A 27,420-nucleotide genomic window follows, 5' to 3' on the forward strand; every position below is an offset into this window, starting at 1 on the left:
TTGTTATTTTATGTTACTGAGGTGGAGATGGCTACTCCATTGGTCTGTGGAAGAGTCCGACTTACTAAAGCTACTGTGGATCACTGAGGAATAATTTCCAGTTCGGGGAGATTGTCACCCCCGAAGAAGAAATTGCAGATTTAAAATAATAAAATGTTTATTTGAAAAAATGCAAAAGTGACAATATTTTTGGCCACAACTGTGTATGTATAATATAGAAACATACTTTACATACACACAGCTATGCAACTAGATAATACACATGTATGAGTTGCGATGACCCAGGATCTCTGAATAATATTTATGTGTTAATAAGTTATTAAATATCTTTAGTGTGGGCTTAGTGAATGCTCATGATTTTAAAACAATTGCAATGAGACCAGGCAAATACATTCACAGTGGGTCAAGTGCGAGTTATCACTTTATTAAGATTAATGTTATGAAACGGTCATGAACTGATCATATTTTAAACTCTTAAATAAAGCATTGCAAATTACATGAACTGGATAGAAGGGAATGAATTAACACTTTCATGGCAATGGTCTGCACAGTTTATTTTGCATTGTTTTGATACACAAACATTTTTTGCCATCACCAAGTTACTGCGGTCAAAGAACCTTTCATCAATCTGCTTATATAATGCAGCCTTTAGAAATATATTAAAATATAGAGAAACATGTTATGCAACATTTACTGTAAGGTGTTACTTGCACAACACTGGGGGTTTGATATAATATTGTTTTTTTTTCACTACACGAATCAGTAGGACCTTCTGTAGAATGGGTGCCAAAATTATATATTATGGAGCTAAATAAGGGTGAAAAGGCAGTTCTCCAAAATCCAAAATCAATGCACCTGTACAATGTGTCTCTACTGGGGCATGACCAATGCTTTCAAGCAATTTTCATTGTGAGCAATGGAGGGCAATTTCAGATTTTTTTTATGTTGGGGATTTGGTCAAGGGGAAAACAACACAATCTACCATTGTTAATTATCCCTTACTCTTTCCTCTCTGATAAATTACTTTTGTCATTGCTGTACTATTAAGATCAATTAAATGTGACCAAAACAAGCAACATGGTAGCAACACTTTTGTCAACCTCCAAGATACAGGCCAGGATTTAATTAGAACACTGAATTATTATGCCATTTTTGCTTTTTTTTTTTAAGGGGAACCTAATACCAGACTCCTTTTCTTGAAGGGAAGGATTCTGCTACATAACTGAATAACAACCACAATGTATATATTTTCCTTCTGTTGAGAAGTAATAATGTCGTACTTCATTCAACCTATTTCTCTATACCGTTGTTTTTGTAAAGCTGTATAACCTCTCAGGTGAGGGTAACTCCACTGCCAGTTTATAATGTACATTTTAATAGTAAACACTGGAAAATTACATGGGAGACACCAGTTTAAAAAGCTGACACTTACTTTAAGATTATATTAAAAAGAGGGCTTAAAAGGTGGTTTGTTTGTCCTTCTGTGAATATGCAAAAGCAATGAGGGTCCTAGTGTTTTGTACATGGTGTAAAAATATTTAGAATTCAATAAAAAAGCTTGGTCACACGGTTTCCAAATTCAATAGCAGGTAAAAAGATCCACAGATAACTTCGTTTTCACAGTAAATTCAGAGAAGCTGGAGACATCCATTGTTACTGTGAGATTGGAAAGATTCCAGCGTACAAACAAGTGCAAATACATTCGCTCTGGGCAGTCACATTTTGGCAACATTTGACAAGCAATATGCTTGGATATTTTGTTTCCTTTGAAAACTTTAAGTAGGGTTCTTGTTTCTTCTAAAGGAAAAACAATTCACTCTCTGAAATATAAAATACATTCATAATTATAAAATAAGCTTTAATACAAACAAACAAAAGGAAAGTGGAATTCACTGGGAGTGCTACTAAAGATGGGAGTGTGGCACTGCTCTGGAAAACTTTTAAATTACAGCACGGACAATCAGATTTAATAGCATTACATAATATTTTCATGCAGTTGAAGGGAGATTTTGTGAGACACCAAACTCTATCCAATTAAATTATCTTATGCAGTTCAAGCCCTTGCCATGGGTCTTTTTTCTAAAGACAAGGAAAGAATTCTTCAAGGAAAATGCACCAGGCTAGGAATTTTTTTTTAAAGCAACGCTGTATTACTATCTTACTGGTACATCCTAGGAATCCCTCACTCAGACTTAGAATAGAACATTTGCAATAGACTACAATCAAAAAGTTTAACTTACTGTGCATGTACAAGGTAAGACTAGTTCTGGTCTGGGGTATTAAAGTAGCAAACAAATTCAATGTAGGTTCTATATTCCCCCCAGGCATACCCATCTGAAGCTTTAACTTAAAGGAAAAGTAACTTCAAAAAATGAAAGTGTTCTAAACTAAAGTGTATCAAAGTAATTAAAATATAATGTAGTGTTGCTCTGCACTGGTAAAACGGGTGTGTTTGCTTCAGAAACACAACTAGAATTTATATAAACCACCTGCTGTGTAGCCATGGGGGCAGCCATTCAAGCAACAGTAGATAACAGATAAGTTCTGAAGAATCCCATTGTATACTACAGAGCTTATCTGTTATCTGGTGTGTATCCTGTGCCTTTTCTAATTTTTCAGCTTTGAATGGCTGCCCCCATGGCTACACAGCAGCAGCTTGGTTGTATAAATTATTGTATAGTTTCTGAAGACACTAGTTTTACCAGTGCGGGGCAACAATATATTACATTGCCATTCCTGTAAACACTTTAATTTTTGGTATTATGGTTTCTTTAAGCCAAATAAAGGGGATGGGGACTTCTAAAGTTACAGGGCAGCAGGCTGGAGATTCTGGAGTCGCAAGCAAACTTGATAAATGTATCTGTCCCATAAAATCTCTTAAAAAACTGCATATGACTGCATGAAATTTTAAAGGATGCTATAAAATCTGCTTTGTGCTTATGGAAAGGATTACCAACAGTTTTCCCACTGATCAAAACTTTAGCTGAAATATATCTGCACATACATTACACACTATATTCTAGCATTTGTGCAACCTTGACTTTGTATAGTAAAAAGTTCTTTACTTTTACTGGGATATGATAATTCTGTATACAGACCACAACTGCATTGTTAAAATATTTTGCAAATAATTTAACACTTATTTTTATTTTTTTAGCCTTTTAAAGGAGAACTAAATCCTAAAAATGAATATGGCTAGAAATGCCATCTTTTGTATACTGAACTTACTTATAGTAGTAATGATCCAGGCCTTTAAAAATGTCACAAGAGTTTCCCATCCTGGATACTGTCAGGAATGCCTGTGACAGGCACATGCTCAGATAATGAGTTTTCTGATGCTACAGGGCTGATTATTAATTATGATGATAATTGTGTTGGTTTCTGAGCTGCCATGTACCAATAATCAGAATTTTTTACTAATCAGCCTTATATTGTGATATAAAAAAAGGGCATTAACTCAAGGGATAAAACATAATTATGCCTCTTTATAGGTCCCTGGTGAGGCCTCATCTGGAGCATGCAATGCAGTTTTGGACTCCAGTGAATAAATGAGCTGGAGAGAGTGCAGAGAAGTGCAACTAAACTTGTTAGAAGGATGGAAGACTTACATTGTGAGGGTAGACTGTCAAGGTTGGGGTTATTTTCTCTGGAAAAAAGGCGCTTGTGAGGGGACATGATTACACTTTACAAGTACATTAGAGGACATTATAGACAAATAGCAGGGGACCTTTTTACCCATAAAGAGGATCACCGTACCAGAGGCCACCCCTTCGGACTAGAATAAAAGAACTTTCATTTGAATTAAGTAGGTGGTTCTTCACAGAGAGGACAGTGAGGTTGTAGAATGCATTGCTGGGTGATGTTGTGATGGCTGATTCAGTTATTGCCTTTACGAATGGCTTGGATGGTTTTTTGGACAGACATAATATTAAAGGCTATTGTGATACTAAGCTCTATAGTTAGTATAGATATGGGTATATAGAATTTATGTGAAAGTAGGGAGGGGTGTGTGTATGGATGCTGGGTTTTCATTTGGAGGGGTTGAACTTGATGGACTTTGTCTATTTTCAACCCGACTTAACTATGTAACTATGTATATGATATTCAGTATATTGTGTGCCAGTCCCTAAGCTCAGTAAGTGACAGCAGCACAGAGCATGTGCAGTGAATAAGCAGAAAAGAAGATGGGGAGCTACAGGAGCAACTTTGGAAACACAGATCTTCCCTACTAAAGGGGTTTGGTTGCCTTGGGTTGTTACAAAAGTCCAAAACATAACGTATAACATTTCTAGCCTACTTCTTTAGTTAGGCTTTACAATGGACATGTTAGTTACATTTCCTGTAGAAGTTGAAGTGATACTTCATTATACCTGAATTGCAGTAACATCACCAGTTTGAAGAGTTATTTTGATGAACCTGGAGGGGGGAAAAGGATAGATGTTGATAGAAGCCTGATTCAGCTTTACATGTTATGACAGCATAATGAACTGAATAAGCTTAAATCATCACGGCAGAATATAATTAAAAGGAGTAGTTCATCTTCAGTAAAGATCTGTATTCTAACAGAACACCGCATATAATGACTAGATATGATTCTAGATAGGGCACTGTCTGCAAGGAGTTTTTATGTTTCCACCACAGTTTTGCAGGTTCCTATCTACATTCCAAACACATACAGCAATGGCTTCTTATAATATTATCCATAGTATACATTTGATATTATCCATAGTATGTATTCGATAGGGACCTTACAATGCAAGCTGCTTTAATGAAATTAATTATGTAAATGAAGTATAATGTCACTGAGGAATTTATCGGGTCTACTTAACGGACAATAAAGGCCATGACAAATGGGATGCATTGTTGCCAGCAAAAAATCTGCAGGTGATAAAACACCTGAAAATACCTGCCCACCTACATCCACTGGAATTGATACATGTAATGCACTACACAGCAATTCCAGGCAGGTATATTCAGGTGCTTTATTATCTGCAGGGGAGGAGATTTCCCATAGACAATAAAGCACACCCTGTTTGTCAGGGCCCAAAAAATGTTTTTATATATATAGTACATAACAACTGCTTTTGCATAGCAGGAGTCTAGTCTCCATATGCACCAATCACCACGTAACATACAAAAAGTAAACTTAAAAGCTTTCCAAGCTGTATGAGAATAAGCATGTTTGATACTGTTGCTAATGCATAAAAATGACACCAGCTTCTACTGCAGATCTGCTATACTTATGCGGCCCTTGTCCTTTTCTCAGTATCACTTACATTTAAATAATGCCTTAAACTAATCTCCATCAGTGGGGTTAGTTTATGTCATAGTGTTGCTGTATGAGCCCAGAGATACCACAGCTCAATGACAAACAGCTACTCTATACCCTTTGGGGCAAATGTATCAAGCGTCGAATAGTCAATTCGAATTCTCAAGTTTTAAAATTTTAATCCCCCTATTCAAATATAAATTCCAATGTGAGATGTATCACAGCTCGACCATGGAAACAGTCCTAATTCGAATATTCGCCATCTAAAACCTGCGGAGTTCATGTACAAGTCAATGGCAGATGTCCATTGAGCCATTTGGAGATGTTAATTGCCATCACGACATTTGAGTTTTGTTTTCGGGAGAAAAATTTGATTGTACAAATCGAATTCGAATCGAACTTTCGGGTCGGAACCATTCAATCAAATATTAGCCATGATAATTTTTTCTTGAATAACCTCCCAGTCGAATTAGGAGTATTAAAGTTTTTAAAAAACGTACATGAATGCGAAATTTGACCTTTGATAAATGGGCCTCTGTGTTCATCAATAAAGCATTGGCTTTATTGTCACAGGGCTGCTATGGTAATCACATAACATAACAAATCTTAATATTAGGATCTTTATATTGAAAACCAAAGGTCTGACCTTCATATATCCTTTCAAACTGCTAGGGGTTTTAAAATCTCCCTTCAAAACCTATAAGAAAAGGCAAAAATAATGCATTAGATCATTTTCTTGGTGGTTGATTAAAAAACATTTCTCATGAATACTATTACCACAATTATGAATATTAACAGAAAATATTCATTTATCCATTCATATAATTTATCCTTATTCATAGTAAAGGTTTCCTTCTGTAAAGAATACCCACCAACCCGACTATAGGAATCTGTAGACTCATTGCAAAGTCACAAGTGCTGTAAATATGTCAGCGCTATATAAATAAATGGTAATAATAACAGTAACCTTTTGCAGCCTAGTACTTACTGTGCGATCATTAAATGTTGAACATGGTGTAAGCATCTAAAGCATGTACTGTGGTTTGGTAACAAGCAGTAGCATGAATTAGTGGGGAAAAAGCCTACAAATTGCATTATGACTGCTCCCAAATAAAAGTACAAAACAGATAAGTTTGTAGAAACGTCTTGCTCATAAATTTTTCTCAGCATTTTCATGCCATACAGCTGCTGTAGGGAACAGGGTATACAAAAACCTTCTGAAGTACTTTTCCACCTTGATGTCCTAGCTCATGACATCCAGTCAGCAATTGCAATAGACTAATCAGAGAATGGGTGTATTTGCACATTTGTGAATATCCTACACAGTGCTAACTGCAGATACATCTCTTGCAGGGCTGATGTGATGTGATGTGAAGGAGGACATTAGTAAATACTACCCTAATGTACTTACTCTGTGAGTGTTGTTGACCACCATAGCATCTGGATTTCCATACTTCGGTGGGTTTGCAAAAGGATCATACCCAAGCCTTGCAAGCATGGGGGCAATACGAGGCATATCATCTACTATATCTGCTGGTAATTTCCCAACCCACTTTGTCAAAGCCTCAAGGTTTACTGGCTTCATTACTTGGTCTGTTGACTTCTCAGTTCTGAAAGTAATATGGTAAGTTTAAAAAAGGAGATCACATTTATTAAATATAATATCATATATATATATATATATATATATATATATATATATATATATATATATATATATATATATAAAAAATTATATCCTTATAAACAGCGAGTTCTGATGTCATCAGTTATAAATGGTGAGTTCTGACATCAGAACTCACCGTTTATATAGTCAATAAAGTACCCCCAGTTGCAAAATATGAGGATATTAGAAGTTACCTCGGAGTTCCATGACCTGTATAAAAACACTCGACCTTCGGCCTTGTGTTTTTATATGGTCAGGAAACTCCTCGGTAACTTATAATATCCTTATATTTTACAAGAGGGGGCACTTTATTCACAATATAAACGGTGAGTTCTGACGTCATTTCTGTCACATGACTCACTGAAATTTGTGTATTACAGGTATGGAACCTGTTATCCAGAATGCTCGGGACCTGGGGTTTTCCAGATAACGGATCTTTCCGTAATTTGGGTCTTCGTGCCTTAAGTCTACTAGAAATTCATTTAAACATTATATAAACCCAATAGTCTGGTTTTGCTTCCAATAAGGATTAATTATATCTTAGTTGGGATCAAGTACAATCTACTGTTTTATTATTACAGAGGAAAAAGGAAATAATTTTTTAAAAATTTGGATTATTTGGATAAAATGGAGTCTATGGGAGACAGCCATTCTGTAATTCGGAGCTTTCTGGATATCGGGTTTCTGGATAAGGGATTCTATACCTTTATAATAAATAAAGTACCCCCTGTTGCAAAATATGAGGATATTAGACGTTACCTCGGAGTTCCATGACCTGTATAAAAACACTCGGCTTTCGGCCTCGTGTTTTTATATGGTCATGAAACTCCGAGGTAACTTCTAATATCCTCATATTTTGCAACTGGGGGTACTTTATTGACTATATAAACGGTGAGTTCTGATGTCAGAACTCACCATTTATAACTGATGACATCAGAACTCGCTGTTTATAAGGATAACTTATAATATCCTTATATTTTACAAGAGGGGGTACTTAATTCACTATATAATTTCCAGGGTATTCATGGCTTTTGTACATTATATAGAGAGAGGTGTCCCTCTACCGAATGACACCTTTTTGCTGTGCTCTATGGACAAAGCAGGTTAAATCAGTGTGAAGTAGACTTGAGGAAGGAACCCCTGTACCATTGGTGCTGATTTCTGAATAATGCAGTTTTTGTTTTTTACTTTGCAGCATGGGATAGGAGTAAACCGAAGCAATTTAGTTGCTTATGGCCATATGCCATCAGATTATACTACTGGTATGGAGATATCTAAACAGTTGAGCGTATTATGTTACCCTTGCCAATAAAGCCATTGGATAAAATGTTTTATGAATGCAAACAATGTATCTGCTTAAAAAGACAGATTTGTTGAGAGAAATTAAATATAAGTATATAACTGAATACAAATGATTAAGTTTTTTAGTGTACGGCAGAATAGATAATCCACTCTTGCAAAATAATTGACAGTAAAAGATTAGAAGAAAGTAACATATTTGTACCCTGTAGCAAGATGTAGCTCAGATGAAAAAATGTATGCAAAGTATGACATCTAGTGGTTAAGGTACCAAAGTACATTGTTGCAATGATGAATAGAAAGTTAAAAAAATAACTAAACCCGGCCTAAAATCTAAAGCTTTAGCAGGTATACTTGTCAAAAAATAGATTAGCCTGCCTTCGGTGTACACATTTATAGTAGGCCGTTACAGTCAAAATAATACCTATAAAGAATAGGAAAGAAAGTTACTAAATTAAAAATGTGTAAATGTGTATATAAAAATACATAGTTAATGTGTTTTTCTACTCTACCTCTTTCTATGTTAAACTGCAAAGCTTTGCAAAAGTTAGCAGTTTGTATGAAATTCTAAAAATCATCTTAAAGCTTGCATTTTACATGCTCTTATTGGTCATGCTAAGTACAATATAACATTGCAAATATGAATGCTTCTGAACAGTTTGATGCCCAATATTCCTAGTTAACTATGTGCCATGTAGAGAAATCAAAACAGAAATACTGCACCACCTTTTTATGGACCAAAACAAGTAAAAACCACAATGCAGAATGTAATAAAATTGCTAAAAATCCAATGAAACCAATGAAAGCAGCAAACAGCATATTCATTGCATAAATTCATATTTCCACTAGTCTTTCCATGCAATGACTGTATGGAGGTTATTTATCAAAATCCAAATTGATCCCATTATTTGCTGAAATTTATTCTGACCAAATCTGCACAGGTTATTTCCTGTTATTTATCAACACATTTTCTGACTTTTTCCATCTTCGGGGTATCATAAAGCCCGAAATATTTGAGTTTTTTTTCCCACTAAAAATCCTGATTTTATAGTAAAAAAAAAAAAAAAAAACCTCGAATTTTTCAAGTTTTAGGCATTTGGACTTTAATAAATAACCCCCTATATGTTAGTGTAGGAAGAGCACACATAGGAACAGGGGCAGACCTATAAAGCTGACCCTAATGGGGCTGATTCTCAAAATAAATATTTAACATACAAGGAATATATGAACAGATTTTGTTTTTGATTTTGCTCAGAACTGTGCTTTTGAATAGCACATATAGTAAGGTATTTAAGGAAACCATTGATCCCTTCTCAGTGCTATATCAAGCAGTGGCCCTTGTGCTGAATGTATATATTTTAATTTAAATCAAGAGCATAAAGAATAAGATTATAAACCTGATTCTACCACACACCCCATTGGCTCGTTCTAATACTCACTTTGAAAGTGACACTCCTCCAGGTTTTCCTATCAGCTCCTCGTGATGCAGAACTGCATCATTCCACGGAATACCCAAGAATTCAATGATTGAACGCATGGTTTGTTTAGGGTGAAGAACTAACTGTTCATACCGGACTGGAAGGCACTTTTGCTCGCCAATTTCCAAGCACTGGGCATACATTATATCTATTGCCTTGTTCCACTTGGTGAGGCAGTCTCTGTAACTGTTTAAATCAAAGCCTGCTATTGTTATCTTCCTTGTTATCATGGAATGTACAGAGGCACGCCCATCACGTATCATTAAGAGAAATTTGGAATTTGGAAACAATCTTGAAAGATAAACAGATGATTTTAAAGTAAACGGGTCCTTGTTACATAACAATTTGGCGGGTTCACCGTGCTTGGCTATAATTTCTAAAATAAATGCTTGGACAGCTGAGTCCATCACATGGTCCGTCACGCCAGCTTCATCAAGGCGCATTTTTTCACTGCCAGATTTCGACCATGCTTGCCGCATTGCTAAAATCCGGGGAATAATACGAGTCTCTTCGCCACAGCGGACATCAGGATGGGCATCGAGCATCGCTCTCATTAATGTTGTACCACTCCGTGGCACTCCTCCTATAAATATGAGTGGCATGTCCTTGCTGTATCGGTATTCTATATTATTGGAGTCCACCATGACTAATTCTTCATTCTCTGGCTTCATAACACCTCGGTTTCTTTTGCCATAACTTCCATCAAGAATTTGTTGGCATTCTAGCATTTGCTGCCCAAGGTGCACTGCTAATGCCACCAATATAATAGAGGACATAATGAAGAGCACCTTTCTCACCGTGAACCGCATTCTCATTGGTCCACATTCGGGGCAAACATCCAGTCCTTTTTAACCCTTAGTAACTATTCGACAATACTCAGCCTGCAGTAAAGAAACAACTAGTTATTAAAATGTATCACAAAGATAAAGTTACAATTAAAAGACATTCCCATAGCCTTCAAAGGCCAAATTAGCATAACATTCATTTTTTGTCTGAAAGAGTCAGTAGTATTAAACATGGGAAATTGGACTCTTTGGCCAATTTAATGATCAGCATTAAAAAAGGATAACTTTATATAAACATGTAACTTATTTCTCCAAATTAAACCTCATTAGTATACCTCCGCCTACTAGGTAAAGGTGGCCACCATAGCCAGATTTAAGATGTTGATATGTCTCATATGTCAGTTTACAAATAACAGTGGAACAAAAGAAAAGTGAACTGCTACTCTGCTAAGCTAATGTGACATTCATGTCTCTTCTTTTTAGTTGGGGAGGAAATGCTAGGGTATGTATCATATCTACCTTCCAAGCTCATTTTCCCAAACAAAATCTCCCCCTCTCCAGTAGAACACAATTTTACTTTGACACACAATTAAAGAATGGCTACCACATGTATAGGATCTCTTATCCCTGTGACTTGGGGTTTTCCAGATAAGGAATATTACTGTAATCTCCAAACCTTAAACATTAAATAAACCCAAGGAGAAGTAAAGCTTAACTAAAGATGTAGGCTAGACATGTTATCCATTATGTTTTGGGCTTCTGTACTACCCAAGGGTAACCAACCGTTTAGCAGGGAAGATCGGTGTCTCCAAAGGTGCCCCAGTAGCTCCCCATCTTCTTTTCTGTGGATTCACTGCACATGCTCTGTGCAATGTAAATGTAACAATATAAGGCTGATTAGTAATCAATTCAGATAATTACTACATGGCAGCACAGAAACCAGTGCAATTAGCATCAGAATTTAATAATCAGCCCTGTAGCATCATCTTATATTACAGGCCAACTTCATTTTCTGCTTGATAATTTGCAACGTCCCCTTAGCATCTCAACAGCTTCTCAACAGCTTTCAACAACTTTCCAAGATGGTGACCCTCTGAGACAAGTTTGAAGTCCTTGATCATTGCGGCTATTGAGAAGCTGAAACTTTAGGCTGGTGCAATATGTTCAGTATATAAAATATGCCATTTTTAGCCATATCCAGTTTAGGTTTTAGTTCTCCTTTAAGTACAAGGTACCATGTTATTATACAGAAAAAGGTAATTAGCAATTAGGTCATTAACAATTAGAATTATTTGCTTATAATGGACTCTATGGGAGACGGGCTTCCTGCAATTCTGGCCTTTCTGGATAAGGCATCCAATGTGTGCCATTTGATAACTGCCATTTTACTATTAATGTCTCCACTATACTACATAATTATTTCATATTTATTGCATATTGTTTTAGTTTTTGAAGCAAAATGTGTTGCTGTAAATACATTTTTAGAAAATGATAACGTGAAATGTACACAAAGATGTACATGGAGCCTCATATTTCCTCATATGAGAACAACTAAAAGAGTTGGAATAAATTCGCCCATCACTAGTAATAATTCCTTTCCTTTTGGTACATTAATATCCTTTATCTCCTCATACCATGTTTTAAACAATACTGTACACTGTTCCTAAATGCATCTTTCTTATTTTATATAATATCCCAGTTTCTCCTATTACTGGTTATCTCTGCTAAATCCAAATCAGACACTGCTCAATCAATGGCTTCAAATATGTATTTATAAGCATGGGACATTATCCGGAAACCTGTTATCCAGAAAGTGCTGGGAACACCATCTCCCACAGGCTCCACGCTCAAGTATATAATTCTATTTTCTTTATTAACAGAACTAGCAGAAAAACGCGGAGCTATTTAATTCTGCAAAAACTGGTATGCCAAAGCTTGTTTATTCCTGTCCATTACAAATTAATTTACTAAATTAAATTTTAATAATCCATATCAATAAATGTGCATTCTGTTAACAAATGGTAAATTGATGAGTTAATATAGTGTACATGACTTTGTTTGATACAAGTGCTAACAAATGAAGTTACAGCTAAAGTACAGCAGGTGGCAGTATATTTCTACATTTTTCTCTCATTCTTCCTTTTGAGAAATCTGGTGGCAGATCAAGGGTCACCCTTCTTAAAACTGATGTCTCAATATACAAAATTCAAATAATATATAGACGGAGGGCACAAATGATACCTTTTCACTTGTTAAGTGAAATTATTTAACCCTGCAGCGGCAAAACAATCTGCTCACTGGAACTAAAGGCAACTGAAGCCAAACATTAAAGGTTCACTAGTCCTCTATCTTTAAATGGTTCCATAGAATTTGTACACATAAAACCAAAGAACACAGTAATAGTGCAATTAATTAAATATAATTAAAGATCTTGGCAATGTATTGGTGGATATAAAATTAATCATAATCTCTGAGATTATAGGCAACAAATCAGCACTCTGGCAATAAGAGTGGAAAAAAACTAAAGCAACAAAATACACTAGTATAAATTAGTTAGGCTAGAACATTAAAGCTGAAAGGACTTTTAATTCGTTTCAATTCTTTTCTCTTTTTGGTTCACAAAATAACAAAAAACAGACATTTTTATGTGTTTTTGTAATTTCTTGCACTGTGTAGATCCCTGGATCCTTGCAACCCAAAGAGAAATTTCTACAACAATCTGTACATGTGAATCAAATAAAGTAGTAGTATGTTTTAGACATTTTTTACCCTTTACATTTCAGATGTCCATTTAAAGCTGACCTGTCATTTACACATAAAAAGCTGCATAATGAAATTCCATTGCAAATTAAATATGAAACACAAAATTATGTTTTTTCATTCAAACACCCATAGCTGTTATAATGGTGTTTAAATATCTGAACTGTCAATCAAATATTATCTGCCGGAGGCATAAATGATGTATGTTACTAAACTTACTGCACTGCATTATCACAGTAATGATCCTGGTGTTCACAGGGAGTCACCTTGGATTTTATTGGTGTGTCAGTGGCACGCACATGTTCAATGTGTTTTGGGCAGCTGTTAGTACATCTTAGTGGTTGTTGTAAATCAACAAGTAAAATCAAAAAAGCTGATGCTACAGGCAGATTATTAAATTCTGTTACAAGTTGTACTAGTCTCGGAGCTGCTGTGTAATGAGAATCTGAATTTATTAGTAATGAGCCTTGTATTTATATTTCTACTTATGTGTTTTTATATTTTATATATACAGTATATTGTGAGTCGATCCTTAAGCTCAGGTAACTAACATTAGCCCAGAGCACCAGCCAAAGATGGGGAGCTACTGGATCAGATTAGAATTCACAGCTAAAGGGCTGTGGTTGCCTTGGGCTGGTATTGAATCTCAAAACAAAATGTACAATGTTTCAAGCCTACTTCTCTGTCAAGATTTAGTTCTTTAAAAAAAATGAAAATGGAAATAAATTCCCAGCATAGACTGAACCTCCTTATTCTAATTTTTAACCTTAATGAATATGTGTATAAGTAAACTCACTGTTCCTAGTTAAAAACATCTTAAAAGTAGATATTTGGAGGATTACGGTGTTGCACCTGTATGTGATAATGTTACAAAGCCAGCTAAATGAATTCTATTACTGGTTTACAATAGAAACTAGATACTGGGTCACTTAACAACGCATCATAATCACTGCTAATGTCATATTATCTGTATGCCTTGTTCTCATGAAAAAGGACAGAACTTAATATGCCCTGTCACTAAAAATCACATTCAGAAAAGCTGCCAACTACTTAGTCATCCTAGATTCTAAACCATTCCATAAATGAATATTGTTGAAAAGTATGCCTGTAGTAAACTTACCAACCTTTGAATAAAGCAAGAAGTGAACTTGCAAGAAGTAGTTTTTAGTAAGCAGCCCATACATGTACAGATGCTGTCATATGATAAGAAGCTTTTCAGGACATGTATGTGCAGTGAACTATTGAAACAGAAAATGTTATATCTGTTGCTTCGCCATTTGGGCTAGTTTTTGTGTATAGTTAATGTAATGATAAGGAAAGTACCCCTCGGGCATTTGAATTGCATAAACCAGTATGTTTTTTATTTTTCTTAACACAGTAGTGACATTTAGCCAATGTACTCAATAGTAACAAAATAAAAGATATAATTCCAGTTTCCATGTTATCTTCTTGTAATTAATGAGTATTGGGTTAATGTACTTATAGAAGGTGAATTGTTAGTGTTTTCTTGTCATAGCCAGACATACAAAAGTGTAGTGCTCCTGTATACAGAAGTAACGACAACACTACCTCTCAGGATCAAATATCGGTCAGGTGATCTAAGGAGGCGATGCCATCAGAGAATTTACAGTCCATTGTTTGGTTCATTTTAAATGAATCTGCAAAAACAGTAAATAAAAAAAAAACTTGAGCAAAGTGTATTATAAAATTACATCAAATTGGTTAAATTATTTTATGACTGCTATACACATTTTATATACACCTTATATTTATCTATCCATACACTCAGGAAGAGGATCTATTATACGGAATGCTTTGGGCCTGGGGTTTTCGGGATAAGGAATCTTTCCGTAAATTGGAATCTCCATAATATCAGGCTGCAAAAAACAATTTAAACATTAAATAAACCCAATGCAGCTGAGTTAGGATCAAGTAAAATTTACTGTTTTATTACTACAAGTATGGGATCCTTTAACCCAGAAATCCATTATCTAGAAAGTTCCAATTAGAGAATGGCTGTCTCCCGTAGACTTTTTAAAAATGATTTCCTTTTTCTCGTAATAATAATAATAATAATAAAACAGTACATTGTACTTGATCCCAACTAAGATATAATTAATCCTTATTGGAGGCAAAACCAGCCTATTGGGTTTATTTCATGTTTACATGATTTTCTAGTAAACAAAGTATGAAGACTCAAATTACGGAAAGATCTGTTATCCAGAAAACCCCAGGTCCCAAGCATTCTGGATAACAGGTCCCATACCTGTACAGAGAAAAGGGAAATCATAATCAAATATTAGAATTATTTGTTTAAAATCATTTTATGAGAGAGCTTTATGGATAACAGTTTTCCGGATAAACCATCAATGTTATTTTTTAACATAAGTTACATTTCCCGCAAAATATACATTTGCTAAAAATCCTTGTTTTAATAATATAAACAGGGTAACTAGAGTGCACTGTGCCCCCCTGCAAAAAACAATCTTCAGAGGGGGCCAGTGCACTTCAATCCCCATCCTCCCGCCCACTTCTCGCCTGGACGCCGGATATGCAGGATATACAGACTTGTTGTAAATTCACTTTGCAACATTTTGCCCTTTACAATGTGTTTGCAATAATAAATGAACACTTTATCATTATTCGTAAGCAGACATACTTCCCCATCAGCTGTATGTTTTGTATGACCTGAGTTGGTTTGTGTGTTTGTGCAAGTGTTTCTGCTGCGGTTTCTAAAAATACTGGAAAGAAAATAGAATATATTATGTGTTACTGTGTTGCAAAATGCAGCAAGCGAGTTAGTTAACACTACTGTTTAAATGGTTAGCTTTAGGTTTACATCTAAACAGTGTTATTTGTACAACTAATTTGTCCGTACTATCCATATCTAAAAATATATTTGCTTTTATTTAGCTGTGAAACACACAGTGGCTACTTGTAGTTCCAGGGAAGTTTAATGATTTCAATATGTAAGATTTCATTACTGTATTTCAGCAGAGCAAGACTACATACAGTATATATATATATATATATATATATATATATATATATATATATATATATATATATATATATATATATATATATATATAAAAAATCATTTGCTGTGGGTCAATAAAATGCATCCCATATGCGTTCACCATTAAGGTTACTACCATATATAAATATCCTATGTTTTAACCCATCATATATAGCTAACCAATGGTTTAGTTTTTTACAATGTGAAAATGCACAACTTGTGGTTCTTGCCCAACTACATTTTAAAATTTGCCAGATATTTGACCATTGGGTTTCCTCACCTTACTGTATGAGCTAAATGTTGGCCCTAGGACAATGATCGGATCAGCCCAATTAGGCCCATTACATGGGTTGCCAAACCAGACAGAGATCTCACCAAATAAATGGATCTCAATGTGTATGGGCCATTTTAAAATTTGCAAGAAGTCACTGTCTGATACTCCCAACAGGGATGGGCTCACATTGCAGATATATGGCGTCCCAGAGCATTTTCATAAACATTTAGTGGTGTCTACTTCACTCTCATGGTAAGGTTCAATATATATAGTGTTAAGGTAGAAACCTTTGTCGATTAATAAACAGGACAATCTTGGAATAGGCTATGCAGTTTATTGGCACTCACTTGAGGGAGCCAATCTGAGACTGAGGTTCCAAACAAAGAAAAACTATGCCCCCGAACAATGTAGGTCTCTATAAAAATACATTGCATTAAACAGCTGATATGTAAAACCCTGCTTTGTGTAAATAAACCATTTTCATAATAATAATATACTTTTTTAAAGTATGTGCCACTGGGTAATCATATATAAATAGAAAATTGCCATTTAAAAAAACAAGGGCCCCCTCCTGGGATCCTAGTAATCACGGTGCACACAAACAAACCATACATGTTAGATCACATGATTCTATAATATGGCACTTAATTTGATATAAACTATCCGTTGCTTCAGTATTAATTTGCTTTGTTTCTATTTAAAAGATTAATATGCATGTGTATATAATCTGTATATATGTATACTGGAGTGCATGAATTTTAAAAGCCCAAAAAAGCAAGTGCTCACACTTGCAGGGGACATAATCCTTTAGTTGGCCAGTTTACTGGACCTCTGGTTAATTGAAGCTGTTGCTCTACAGAATTTTTCAACGAAGAACAAATGGGATCCAAACTATAAAAAAAGTAGCAAGCACAATGCTAGGTTTTCTTGCTAGTGTCTTTTTGCAAAGCCTTGCATTTCTTCTGGTGTATGTTTTTAGCCACAAAATTAACCAGAGGAAGTTGTGTAACATGTCGGTTTCAATACAGTTTCTGGAATGATTTGTAAGGTAACTGATGAGTTATTTTACAAAGAAAATGATTTGTTTGCTATGTAAACAACCTAAAGGGGTTTTTCACCTTATAATTAACGAAGTTTGATGCAAAATTTTCAATGCTCATTAGCTATACACTCCTGGAAGTCAACCCTCGATGTTAATTATTGCACTGAAAACTTTCATTTCTACATATTCATGGAATTATAACTAAAATATAAAAGTTTTGATCTGTTTTGTTAGGGGGCCCCAAACCAAATAATGTACAACAAGACAGTTAGAAGTATTCCTGTCAATAAGTAAGAATGTTTGACACTGTGGTCTAACTAGGAGCTACTTAAAGGAGAAGGAAAGCTACCGAGGCAGTTAATTGCTAATAGATTAGCCACAATAGTGCAAGCTAGAACGCAATTTCTAAATGCTTTTCTATACCTGAATAAACAGCTCTAGACACTGTATCGGTTTGTTAAGGGTAGCAGCTGCCATATTAGCTTGCAGTGACATCACTTCCTGCCTGAGTCTCTCCCTGTTCGTTCATAGTTCTTAACTCAGATTACAGCAGGGAGGGGAGGAGGGAAGGGCAGAGGTGCAAACTGAGCATGCTCAAGCCCAAATCCTGGAAGAAGCCCAGTGTACACAATAGAAGGAGAGAAATATGGGGTTTCTTTTGACAGAGGACTCAGAGCGCATTACTTTGAGGGTTTACTAGTGTATTCATATAGACCTTTCTGATAAAGCTTACTTAATTTTAACTTTTCCTTCTCATTTTAGAGCCCTCACTTTGTCCTAAACTTTGTGAATAAGGCAATTTCCATAAACATATACCACATTGAGGATGCTTATGAGCCAGTGCATCACAGGTTTCCCAGCAGCAGGGTCTGCTTCTTACACCTCTGGTTTTAAGTCAGGCAGTATATTGGTAGTGGTTACTTACCATTAGTAAAGGAAGGGGCTCACATTACTCTTTTTCATTTAATGAACAGTCATAGAAGGAGCTAGTCTCATAGAGTGTAGTTATTAACTGCCCTTTAGTATCAATTGTGCCAAGAGGTGATTATCAGCAAAAAATACAGACATTAATATGCCTATGATACTTAGTGACACTTTGATGCGCCATAGCACTGTGTGTCTCTTATTCAACAGGACACATCCCACAATAGAAAATCACTCTAACTGCTGTTGTTCTCCCTCAGAGGAGGCTGACAATTAAAAAAAACCCTTAGTGATTTTAATTGTACCTAGCAGATGGACTTATACATAATAGCAACATATCCTTACTCAGCACAGGCTTTGGAGATCCTAAAACGTGGATGTCTTTGCCAAGACTGCTGCCATTAACAGTTCCTGTGGCTTTTACCTTCCCGCTAACACTGAGGATACAGTCATATGCCATGTTTTAGGCCAGAAAATGCACACAAACTGGGAACTGAAAGGAGGATTACAGTACTATGAATGCACACATAAATAGCAGAACCTTTTGGAGTTTCCTCCAAAAGGTGCAGAAAATGCCCACTTGCACCTGAGGAATATTTAGATTTTGACAGAAACATAGCTTCTGTAAGGCAAGCATAGTAGGAAAGAAGAGTTTATACTTCTGTATATAAAATGAACTATAAATGTTTTTTTCTCTTTACAATAGAGCAATATCTTGAAATAATGTTAATAAGTTTGCATACTTTTAGGATACAATAGGCGGGTCTAAAAAGTGTTATACCATTACAACCAACAAAGCTAAAACGGATTTGAACGGACATACCAATGACAAGGAAAACCTTGAAATGTTTTAAGCAAGTTACACAGAGCTTTACAATAATTTAACAAACAATTTAACAAATAAGGGTTCCAGAATTAAAAAGGAGGATCCTGCTCACAAGTGTTTACAGGGTGTGTATTATAAACAGAGATTCTTTTTCAATACAGTGAAGCTGTACCTCCATTCTTAGCAATGCAGAAAAGCATTCCAGCACGTCTCCGATTCACACACTTGTTTGGTCAGATTGTGGGAAAATGCAGCATTTCAGCAGAATACTTAAAAGGCACAAATTAAGGACCAGAAGTGGAACCATTAAGCAACCAAATACAAACATTTCCTAAGCAGTGTTTCACATTAAAAAAAAACAAAATATTTGCTTTCCTGCACATAACCAAGTCTCACAAAATAAGTGTTTGTAAGGAAAAACAAAAAATAGCTTGTAGGGCTTGCTGAAGGGCCTTCACTTTATTATAACAATAAAGTTTAACATCAGTAAAACATAAAGGAAAGAAGTCTTCAAACCCCTTGCACCAGCCCCAGCCTTTAGGTACTGAAATCTTAACTCCCCCCCCCCCAAGTTTTAGGGTGACCCAGGCTTATGGCCGATTAGGGTGCGATTATGAGAATAAGTTATACCCATGAGTATGCCTTTGTCCGACTATTTAATTTGAGATGTTGAAAGAGCCGAACAGCCTAAGAGATCACTGTTTAGCATAGAAATGCTATGAACACCAGTGCTGGGTGGGTGAAGAGCAGGAGTAAAGCTGCTGAGTAGTGTTTGATCTCCCCCATTTGACTGCTGCAGGCACGCAGGAGGGTAAGCAACTTGCTTCTCATGGTACCGTAAGTTTAAGATCCGCCCGCGCTGTTGCCTTCTTCATGGTGGCAGCAACTGTACAGCTGTATCTTCTAATTCCTATTCTATATAGATACATAACCCCTCAAACTGGTTTGCCAACACTTTGTACTCTAAGAGCATCCAAACGCAAATTCCAAATGCAGCAGATGAATAGCCAAAGTATTTCAGCAGTATTCAGAGACCACTATTATCACAACATCATATTCTCACTATTGTTATGTGCGTTTCATCAATGTAAAAAATGTGGTTTGGACATCAAGGTTAGCTCTTAGGGCTAGTCCACACGGGGAGATAGCGACGCGTTTGCGGTCGCGGCGTCAAAGCGCCGCGACAGTCGCCGCGACCGGCGCAGGCGACACTTTTGTATGGGCGCCTATGTAAAAACGCCTGTGCTAACCACACGAGGCGATGCGCTTTTCAACAGTCGCATGAAAATGCCTCGCGAGGCTTTTTCAGGCGACTGTTGAAAAGCGCATCGCCTCGTGTGGTTAGCACAGGCGTTTTTACATAGGCGCCCATACAAAACTGTCGCCTGCGCCGGTCGCGTCGCTTTGTCGCCGCGACCGCAAACGCGTCGCTATCTCCCCGTGTGGACTAGCCCTAAAAGTATGGTTTTAATTATAGCAAATGCAACTTATATTATGGGTGGCTATTTGATGCACTGAAGGCATCCATCAGATGTATAGTCTTCACCTTGATCTACATAATAAACTGATCATATTTTACAGCTGCACCTATAAATACTGAATAATGCTCTTATGCAATATTCCACCGATATTAATTATATTATTGCATGTACAGTGCTGTGCTATGAGACAGTTTCTCATGAATACATTTCCATGGACAATTAATTTGAAAGTTAAAGCTATTTAAGCCATTGGAATTTACTGGTCCCCTAACTACTACAACTGGTTTAAGGCACGTTTACAAATAATTTTGTTACACGACCCTTTAAAATGCCCATCAGTGAAAAGTAGTGTAAATACTGTTTAAAACACTCATATTTTAGAGTAGCTCTAAAGCCTCAAACATGAGGTAAATGTACTTTTATGCACACTTTTGCAATTGATATCATTTTTAATGATATGAGCAGTTGCAATTGCTTGGTTTTAATTATATCAGCAGTGTTACACTGACATTTAGGGGCATATTTATCAAAGTGTGAATTTAGAACTCGCCACACAAAAACTCACATTCTTTCATTCCTATGGGATTTTTAAAAGCATATTTATCAAATGGGCAACTCCATTGACACATATGATTCTTAAAATAGGAAGGAGTAGAAAGTAAATTAGTTTTTTTGTGATGGGTTCTAATCTCACATTTTGATAAATCTGCCCCTTAATAAAATAGCTCTGGACTGATGAATGATGCATTCAGCAAAGGCAGTTTAAATAGAAAGGGTTTTGAGCAGCCAGTTTAAAAAAAAAAGGGTTTGAAGTACTCTTCCATCTCATTAGACACTCACAGAACTTTAAGGTTTTCAAATGATCACTTTAAACCCCTCTGCCCTCTGCGACCTTCCCTTGCCTTCCCCTTCCTACACACGCAAAACTACTGATTTTCCATATTCCACTATGCACTTACCATTGCTATTCTAACCAACAATATATTGAATACCTTTACTGTATGTCCCACTTCTCTCCCTCTTAGATTGTAAGCTTTCACAAATAGGTCCCTTAAGACGTTACGATCTTACGATCTTTTCTGGAAAAGACCTTTCAATACCCATGTGTAGAGCTGAATCTTCAGATATACAGGTAGAAACAATGAAATTCTACCTGTATCTGATGATTAAGCACAAAACTGTGGCTGATGTTCGGGTGCTTTCAACAGCCCCCGATCAAATTTTTCCTGCAAGCCTAATTGACGAGCTGACCAATATCCAAATCTTCTGCTGATATAATTTGTTAAGTACAACATACAGTATTAACGGTTCTGATCGTTAACTAAGAATCTGTTCTGGTAATATTATTTACCTGAATATATAAACTGATATGTCTTTGTATTCGTATCAGTCTTTGTATTCGTATATGATGCACTAGACGGTGGCGCTAATACACTGCACACCCAGAAAAGAGGTAGAAATGGCACTAAAATGTATAATTTCTATCACATTTTATCATATTGCCCAGGGCCGGGCCAGGCAGACCGGGTGCTCAAAGCAACCCAGCCTGCCACTGCGACCCCTCACGTGCGGAGGGAAGGAGAAACGCGATGGAGGAGGGGTGGGGATGAGAGCAGATGCCTCTTCTGCCTACCCCTAGTTACAGCCCAGATATTGGCCATGGAATCACCATATATATAACCATTTGTGAGGTTTTGTTCTAGTTTAGTCTCTATTGCTTACTTACAAACATGTCACAAAGACTATTTTGTGTGTAGATCATAAAAGCTTGCCTGATGTCACTCTTGTACAAAAGACTGCCAGGGTGCTGTTTGGATAGTAAAATCTTAAAAGCTAGTTTGTGAGAAAAAAAATATTCAGTCATAGCACATTGATTCAAACACAAACATTCCCTTTGTCTTTTAACACAGTTTTAACAGTTGTGGGATTGTGGGAGCAATAGCTCAACCTAAATTGAAAACCATGTATAGCTATGGAATACATTATCCAAAATTTTTGGGAGCAGGAGCTTTCCTCCCATAAAGTACACACTTATGCCCTTTCCCATTGTAAATGCAAACTAAGCTCTGTGCCAGATTGAAAATCAATCCTAAGCAGGCTTTTTGCTCTTTGCATCCCTCTTACTCCTTCCATGAGCTGCCCCTCCAGTACGCAGCACCACATGCAAAGACAGACACTTCTATATGGGGGGAGCAAGCTGCAACATCCAAAAATACATTTATTGTTTATGGTTAGTTGCCCTTTGCACCTTGCCCTCGCAGTACCTCTGCTCCAAACTTTAAAGCATTGTTCAGTCTTGTGAAGCACCTTGTTTTAAAGCTAATAATTTTTTAAAAAAAATAATCCCATTAAACAATATGTAGCACCAAAACTGAAATGTCCATTAAAGGTATTTTTACTTGGGGTGCCAAAAGTTAGGCACCCCCAAGTGATTGCATGTACTTACCTAAAATCCCAGGCCGATGCACCTATTAGGAGAAAACTGCACCGGCCCGGGTCTCTTCCAGCAAACACCATGGAGCGATCATCTTCCGGCTTGTTTTTTCTTTAAATATCTTAGGGCAGCCAAAATACCCAACTTTTTCATTAAAGTTGGGCTTTTTGTGATACTGTGCATGCACAGCCGTGAGAAAAGAGAAGATGCCAGAAGATGATTGCTCTGTGGTGCTCGCTGAAAGAATCCCGGGCAAGTGCAGTTTTCTCCTAATAGGTGCACTGAGTCGGGGTTTCAGGTAAGTACTTGCGATAACTTTTTAATTAAAAGTAGGGAGGGGTGTGTGTATGGATGCTGGGTTTTCATTTGGAGGGGTTGAACTTGATGGACTTTGTCTTTTTTCAACCCAATTTAACTATGTAACTATGTAACTAGGGGGTGCCTAACTTTTGGCACCCCAAGTATAAAGACCTTTCCTTCGCCTTTAACATATGAAAACAGAATTCTAAGCAACTTTTCAGTATTTATTCTTTAAATTTATTCGGAAATTGCACTGTGGTGCTCGCTGCAAGAATCCCGGACAAGTGCAGTTTTCTCCTAATAGGTGCACTGAGCCGGGGTTTCAGGTAAGTACATGTGGTCACTTGGGTGTGCTTACCTTTTGACACCCCAATTAAAAATACCTTTCCTTCTCCTTTAACATATGAAAACAGAATTTTGCACAACTTTTAGGTATATATTCTTTAAATTTATTTGGAAATGTAACAACAGTATTTGTATCTTTTTTTCTTTCCTTAGTAAAACAATGTAGCAAACGTCAGCTGTCTTTCAGCCAAGATTATTTCCCACAATGTCATGCATGCTTGTGCTTTGGTATTTTAAAAGATAATGAAGCTAAAATTCACTATTTTTGGTAAAAAAAACAGCCTGGATATATGCCCTTTGTCTTTACATATGTACGCTTCCCTTAAAATTTCAAATTATACACAGCCACAAGGCACCGCTTGGGAGAAACAGAATATGGTGGACATATGGTGATAAAAAACATGTAAAGCTAAGAAAGTTGTAAGGTTAATTTCCAAGAGCTTACACTCTAAGTGCTATGCAATGCATTTCAATGCAAGATATGATTTAGTCTCATTATAAGCAGGCCTGATATCAATTGTGCTTTTTATTCATATATTTTCCCCTTCCCAGTGGGTGCAGCTCTGCATAGGATACACACAAACAATTATGAGTGATTCCATGCAGAGATAGGCACTAAAGTGTTCACCACACAAGTCATCTCATATTTTGCTAAATGGAAACGGTTGCAAAAAAACAACAGCTTTTCAGTATGCAGTGTAGTATAAAAAATTAACTGGATATAAAAACGTGTATTATATTGGGACCTACTTAAAGGTGAAGGAAAGTCGTCTTGCACTTGGGGTGACAAATTTTAGGCAGCCCCCCCCAAGTGATTGTATTTACTTACCTGAAACTCCAGGTCGGTGCTCCTATCAGCAGAAAACTGCATCGGCCCGGGGTTATACCAGTAAGCACCATGGAACTCTTCTCTTCCAGCTTCTTCTTTCTTCAAATTTCCCGGGGCAGACGCATGCACAGTAGAACAACAGCCGACTCTTTAGTTAAAGTTTGGCTTTTCGCTATACTGTGCATGTGCAGCCGCGTGAAGTAAGACGGAAGAGGATCACTCCGTGGTGCTCACTGGTTTAACCCTGGCCCGTGCAGTTTTCTGCTGATAGGAGCACCGGCCCGGGGTTTCAGATAAGTCAATACAATCACTTGGGGACAGGACCGCCATCAGAAATCGCAGGACCCCATACGACAAAATTTCCTGGGCCCCCTGGGCTGCACCCACCATGAACCCCACCCCACAGGTTCGCCCCCCAACACACCGTAAAATATTGGTGGCTAGGGTTCCCACATGTTAATAAATATAAAAAGATATTGGTGGACAGGGCCCCCCCATTAAAAAATATTGGTGGCTAGGACCCCACATGAGAAAAAAAAATTGGTGGACAAGGGCCCCCCCAATATGAGAAAATTGGTAGCCAGGGCCCCTTAAACGTCCATGCCTTCCCAAAGTCAACAGCTCTCAGAAAGATGGGGGGCCCGGCTAATCAAGTAAGTGTGGAGTGGCTGGGGCCCCCTACAACTCTCCCCCCCTGTCCCCCCCTGGTGGCTGCCCTGTTTGGGGGTGCTTAACATTTGACACCACAAGTGCAAGAAGAGCTTCCTTCTCCTTTAAAACACAAGCCAGCTTTATGATTCAAGATTTGATTAAGAATTAAAGGCCGACCATCATGAAAATGGAATATAAGCTTCAATTCATGGCAATAAGAAACTTTCTAAATATAAAATAATAATTCAATACAACTTATGAAAAGAAAATCAGTTACAGTAGAACCCCCATTTTACGTTTTTCAGGGGACCAGAAAAAATTGTTGTAAAATCCAGGAAAATGTAAAATCAGGGAAATGTATAAAGCATAACATACAGAAGGGACCACAAATAAACAATGTAAAATGAGGGAAAACTTAAAATCAGGGGACTTAAAATGGGGGTTCTACTGTATTTTGTAAAAGTTAGCTCTTATAAATATTTTTTCTGCAATAGGGGGGTTTCCAAAAAGATGCATTGGGCAGAACAGTCAATCAAAATCTGACTCTGACTCCTGCAGGAAGAGAGACTGTAGTGTAGAGAGACAGATGCTGAGAGGAGGGGAGTGTAGGAACCAGAAACAGTACAGATTTTATGTTTACAAAGTTCTTCATTTCTGGGAGGTGAACCTTATGCCATTTTTAATTAGAATCTCCTTGTATGGTAAGGTATGGATGTAAAAAGCTTTGGGCAGCAGCAAGATATATATCTATATATGACATAAGTCTGGAAGAGAACCCTACAGGATAGTTTATGTGCAGCATCATTGCTCGATCAAGCCTGATTTATGCCAATCACACGCCAGAACCAATGTCATGTAAATAGCCGACATTTCACAAATGGTATTTCTATCTGCAGTTTAATCTCATTGGAGTCTGTGTGTGTTCTATCTGCGTGGCACATCTCAAGCTGAACTAATATAGTAGCAAGTAACGTTAATGCATACCGCCCATCAGTCCTGCTCGTCCCGGGGCACTGGCGATTTTCTTAATACAGCCCGCAGCGCCTGATCGCTGTTTAAAAGTCCCGCAGCGCCGGTAAAGTCCAGCAGCACAGCTCCCTGATTCCTGCCGGAGAGCTAATGACACGGTGACGTCACGCTGCACGTATATAAGCGCAGTGACGCAGCACGTAGCCGCCTTTGGGGGGTGTGACGAGCAAAGAGAAAGTTTATGAGTGTCACACTAGCCCGAGCAGCTAACACGTGTTAGTTTTGCTGGCACAGTTTTCTTTTTTTTACTCTGATTTAGCCCCATTTTTTTCAGAGTTTGTGGTGGTTTCAAAGCATGGCCTCGTCTCCTAATTTTGACCAAAAAGCAAATTGTTTATATGGAATCTGAAACAGAATAAAAGTCTTTCTTGTGACTTTGGTGCAAACAAACAAGAGCTGTATTTCTTTCACAAAGAATGGAATAATTCCACAGCACACCTGTAATTCAATTATTAAATAATAATCAATTTTGGAAATAAAAAGAGGGACAAAAAAGTGGTGACATTTGTTAGACCACACCCATTTTTGTGGCCACACCCCCTAATTACCATGTTCATTTTACAAAATTTTGCAGGTTATAAACGTTTGAACATATTTCTGTTTTTTTTTTTTCCAGTTATTACCCTTTAAGCTGCGAGTCTAACTTTTCCCAAGGGATCTTATATTGTTGTAATTACTTATTTGCTTATCTAGATACATTTGAACTGTTACAAATGTATCTAATCTTCTGTTGTGGCTGTTCTGGGCTCTCTGCCAAAAGCCAATTAAGTTTGAAAATTTGTTTCTTTTTCTGGCTGTTCAGAAAAAGAAAAATGGGACTTTCCAGTACAAATGAGGATCTGCAGGATGAGCTGTCAAAAGAGGGACTGTCCCTCTAAAAACGGGACAGTTGGGAGGGATGCCTTAGCAACAACAACCGTTTGGAAACAGATCTGCACACACACACGAGAACTCCATGACTGCATAATCTTGTGTGTGTGCGGATCTGTTTCCACATTATGATTGTTAC

At 37.0% G+C, this 27,420-nt stretch overlaps 1 protein-coding gene across 2 annotated transcripts; it reads right to left on the reverse strand.

The window, feature by feature from the left end:
- Positions 1-403: 403 nt before the first annotated feature.
- On the reverse strand, positions 404-26,513 carry tpst2.S (tyrosylprotein sulfotransferase 2 S homeolog). 2 transcript variants are annotated; one of them, XR_005965059.1, is made up of 8 exons: positions 26,367-26,513; positions 14,827-14,915; positions 9,674-10,593; positions 6,681-6,879; positions 5,916-5,966; positions 4,371-4,416; positions 3,609-3,646; positions 404-1,820 (listed from the first exon to the last, which is right to left on the reverse strand). XR_005965059.1 is itself a non-coding variant. In XM_018244046.2 (7 exons), exons 3-6 carry the CDS (start codon positions 10,525-10,527, stop codon positions 4,387-4,389), a joined length of 1,134 nt encoding a protein of 377 aa, XP_018099535.1. In that variant the 5' UTR covers positions 10,528-10,593; positions 14,827-14,915; positions 26,367-26,513; the 3' UTR covers positions 404-1,820; positions 4,371-4,386. The 2 variants fall into 2 exon arrangements, 1 of the variants encoding a protein (XP_018099535.1); XM_018244046.2 differs by lacking the exon at positions 3,609-3,646.
- Positions 26,514-27,420: the final 907 nt, after the last annotated feature.

The sequence above is a fragment of the Xenopus laevis genome, chromosome 1S (assembly GCF_017654675.1).
Source record: "Xenopus laevis strain J_2021 chromosome 1S, Xenopus_laevis_v10.1, whole genome shotgun sequence".
NCBI classification, from domain to species: Eukaryota; Metazoa; Chordata; class Amphibia; order Anura; family Pipidae; genus Xenopus; species Xenopus laevis.

Coding starts and splice junctions, on each gene's coding strand:
- tpst2.S (XM_018244046.2), bottom strand. CDS start 10,527: ATGAGAATGCGGTTCACGGTGAGAAAGGTGCTCTTCATTATGTCCTCT. Junction 6,880..9,673: donor GGAGGAGTGTCACTTTCAAA/GTGAGTATTAGA, acceptor TATTACTTTCAG/AACTGAGAAGTCAACAGACC. Junction 4,417..5,915: donor GTTTGAAAGGATATATGAAG/GTCAGACCTTTG, acceptor TCCCCCCTCCAG/GTTCATCAAAATAACTCTTC.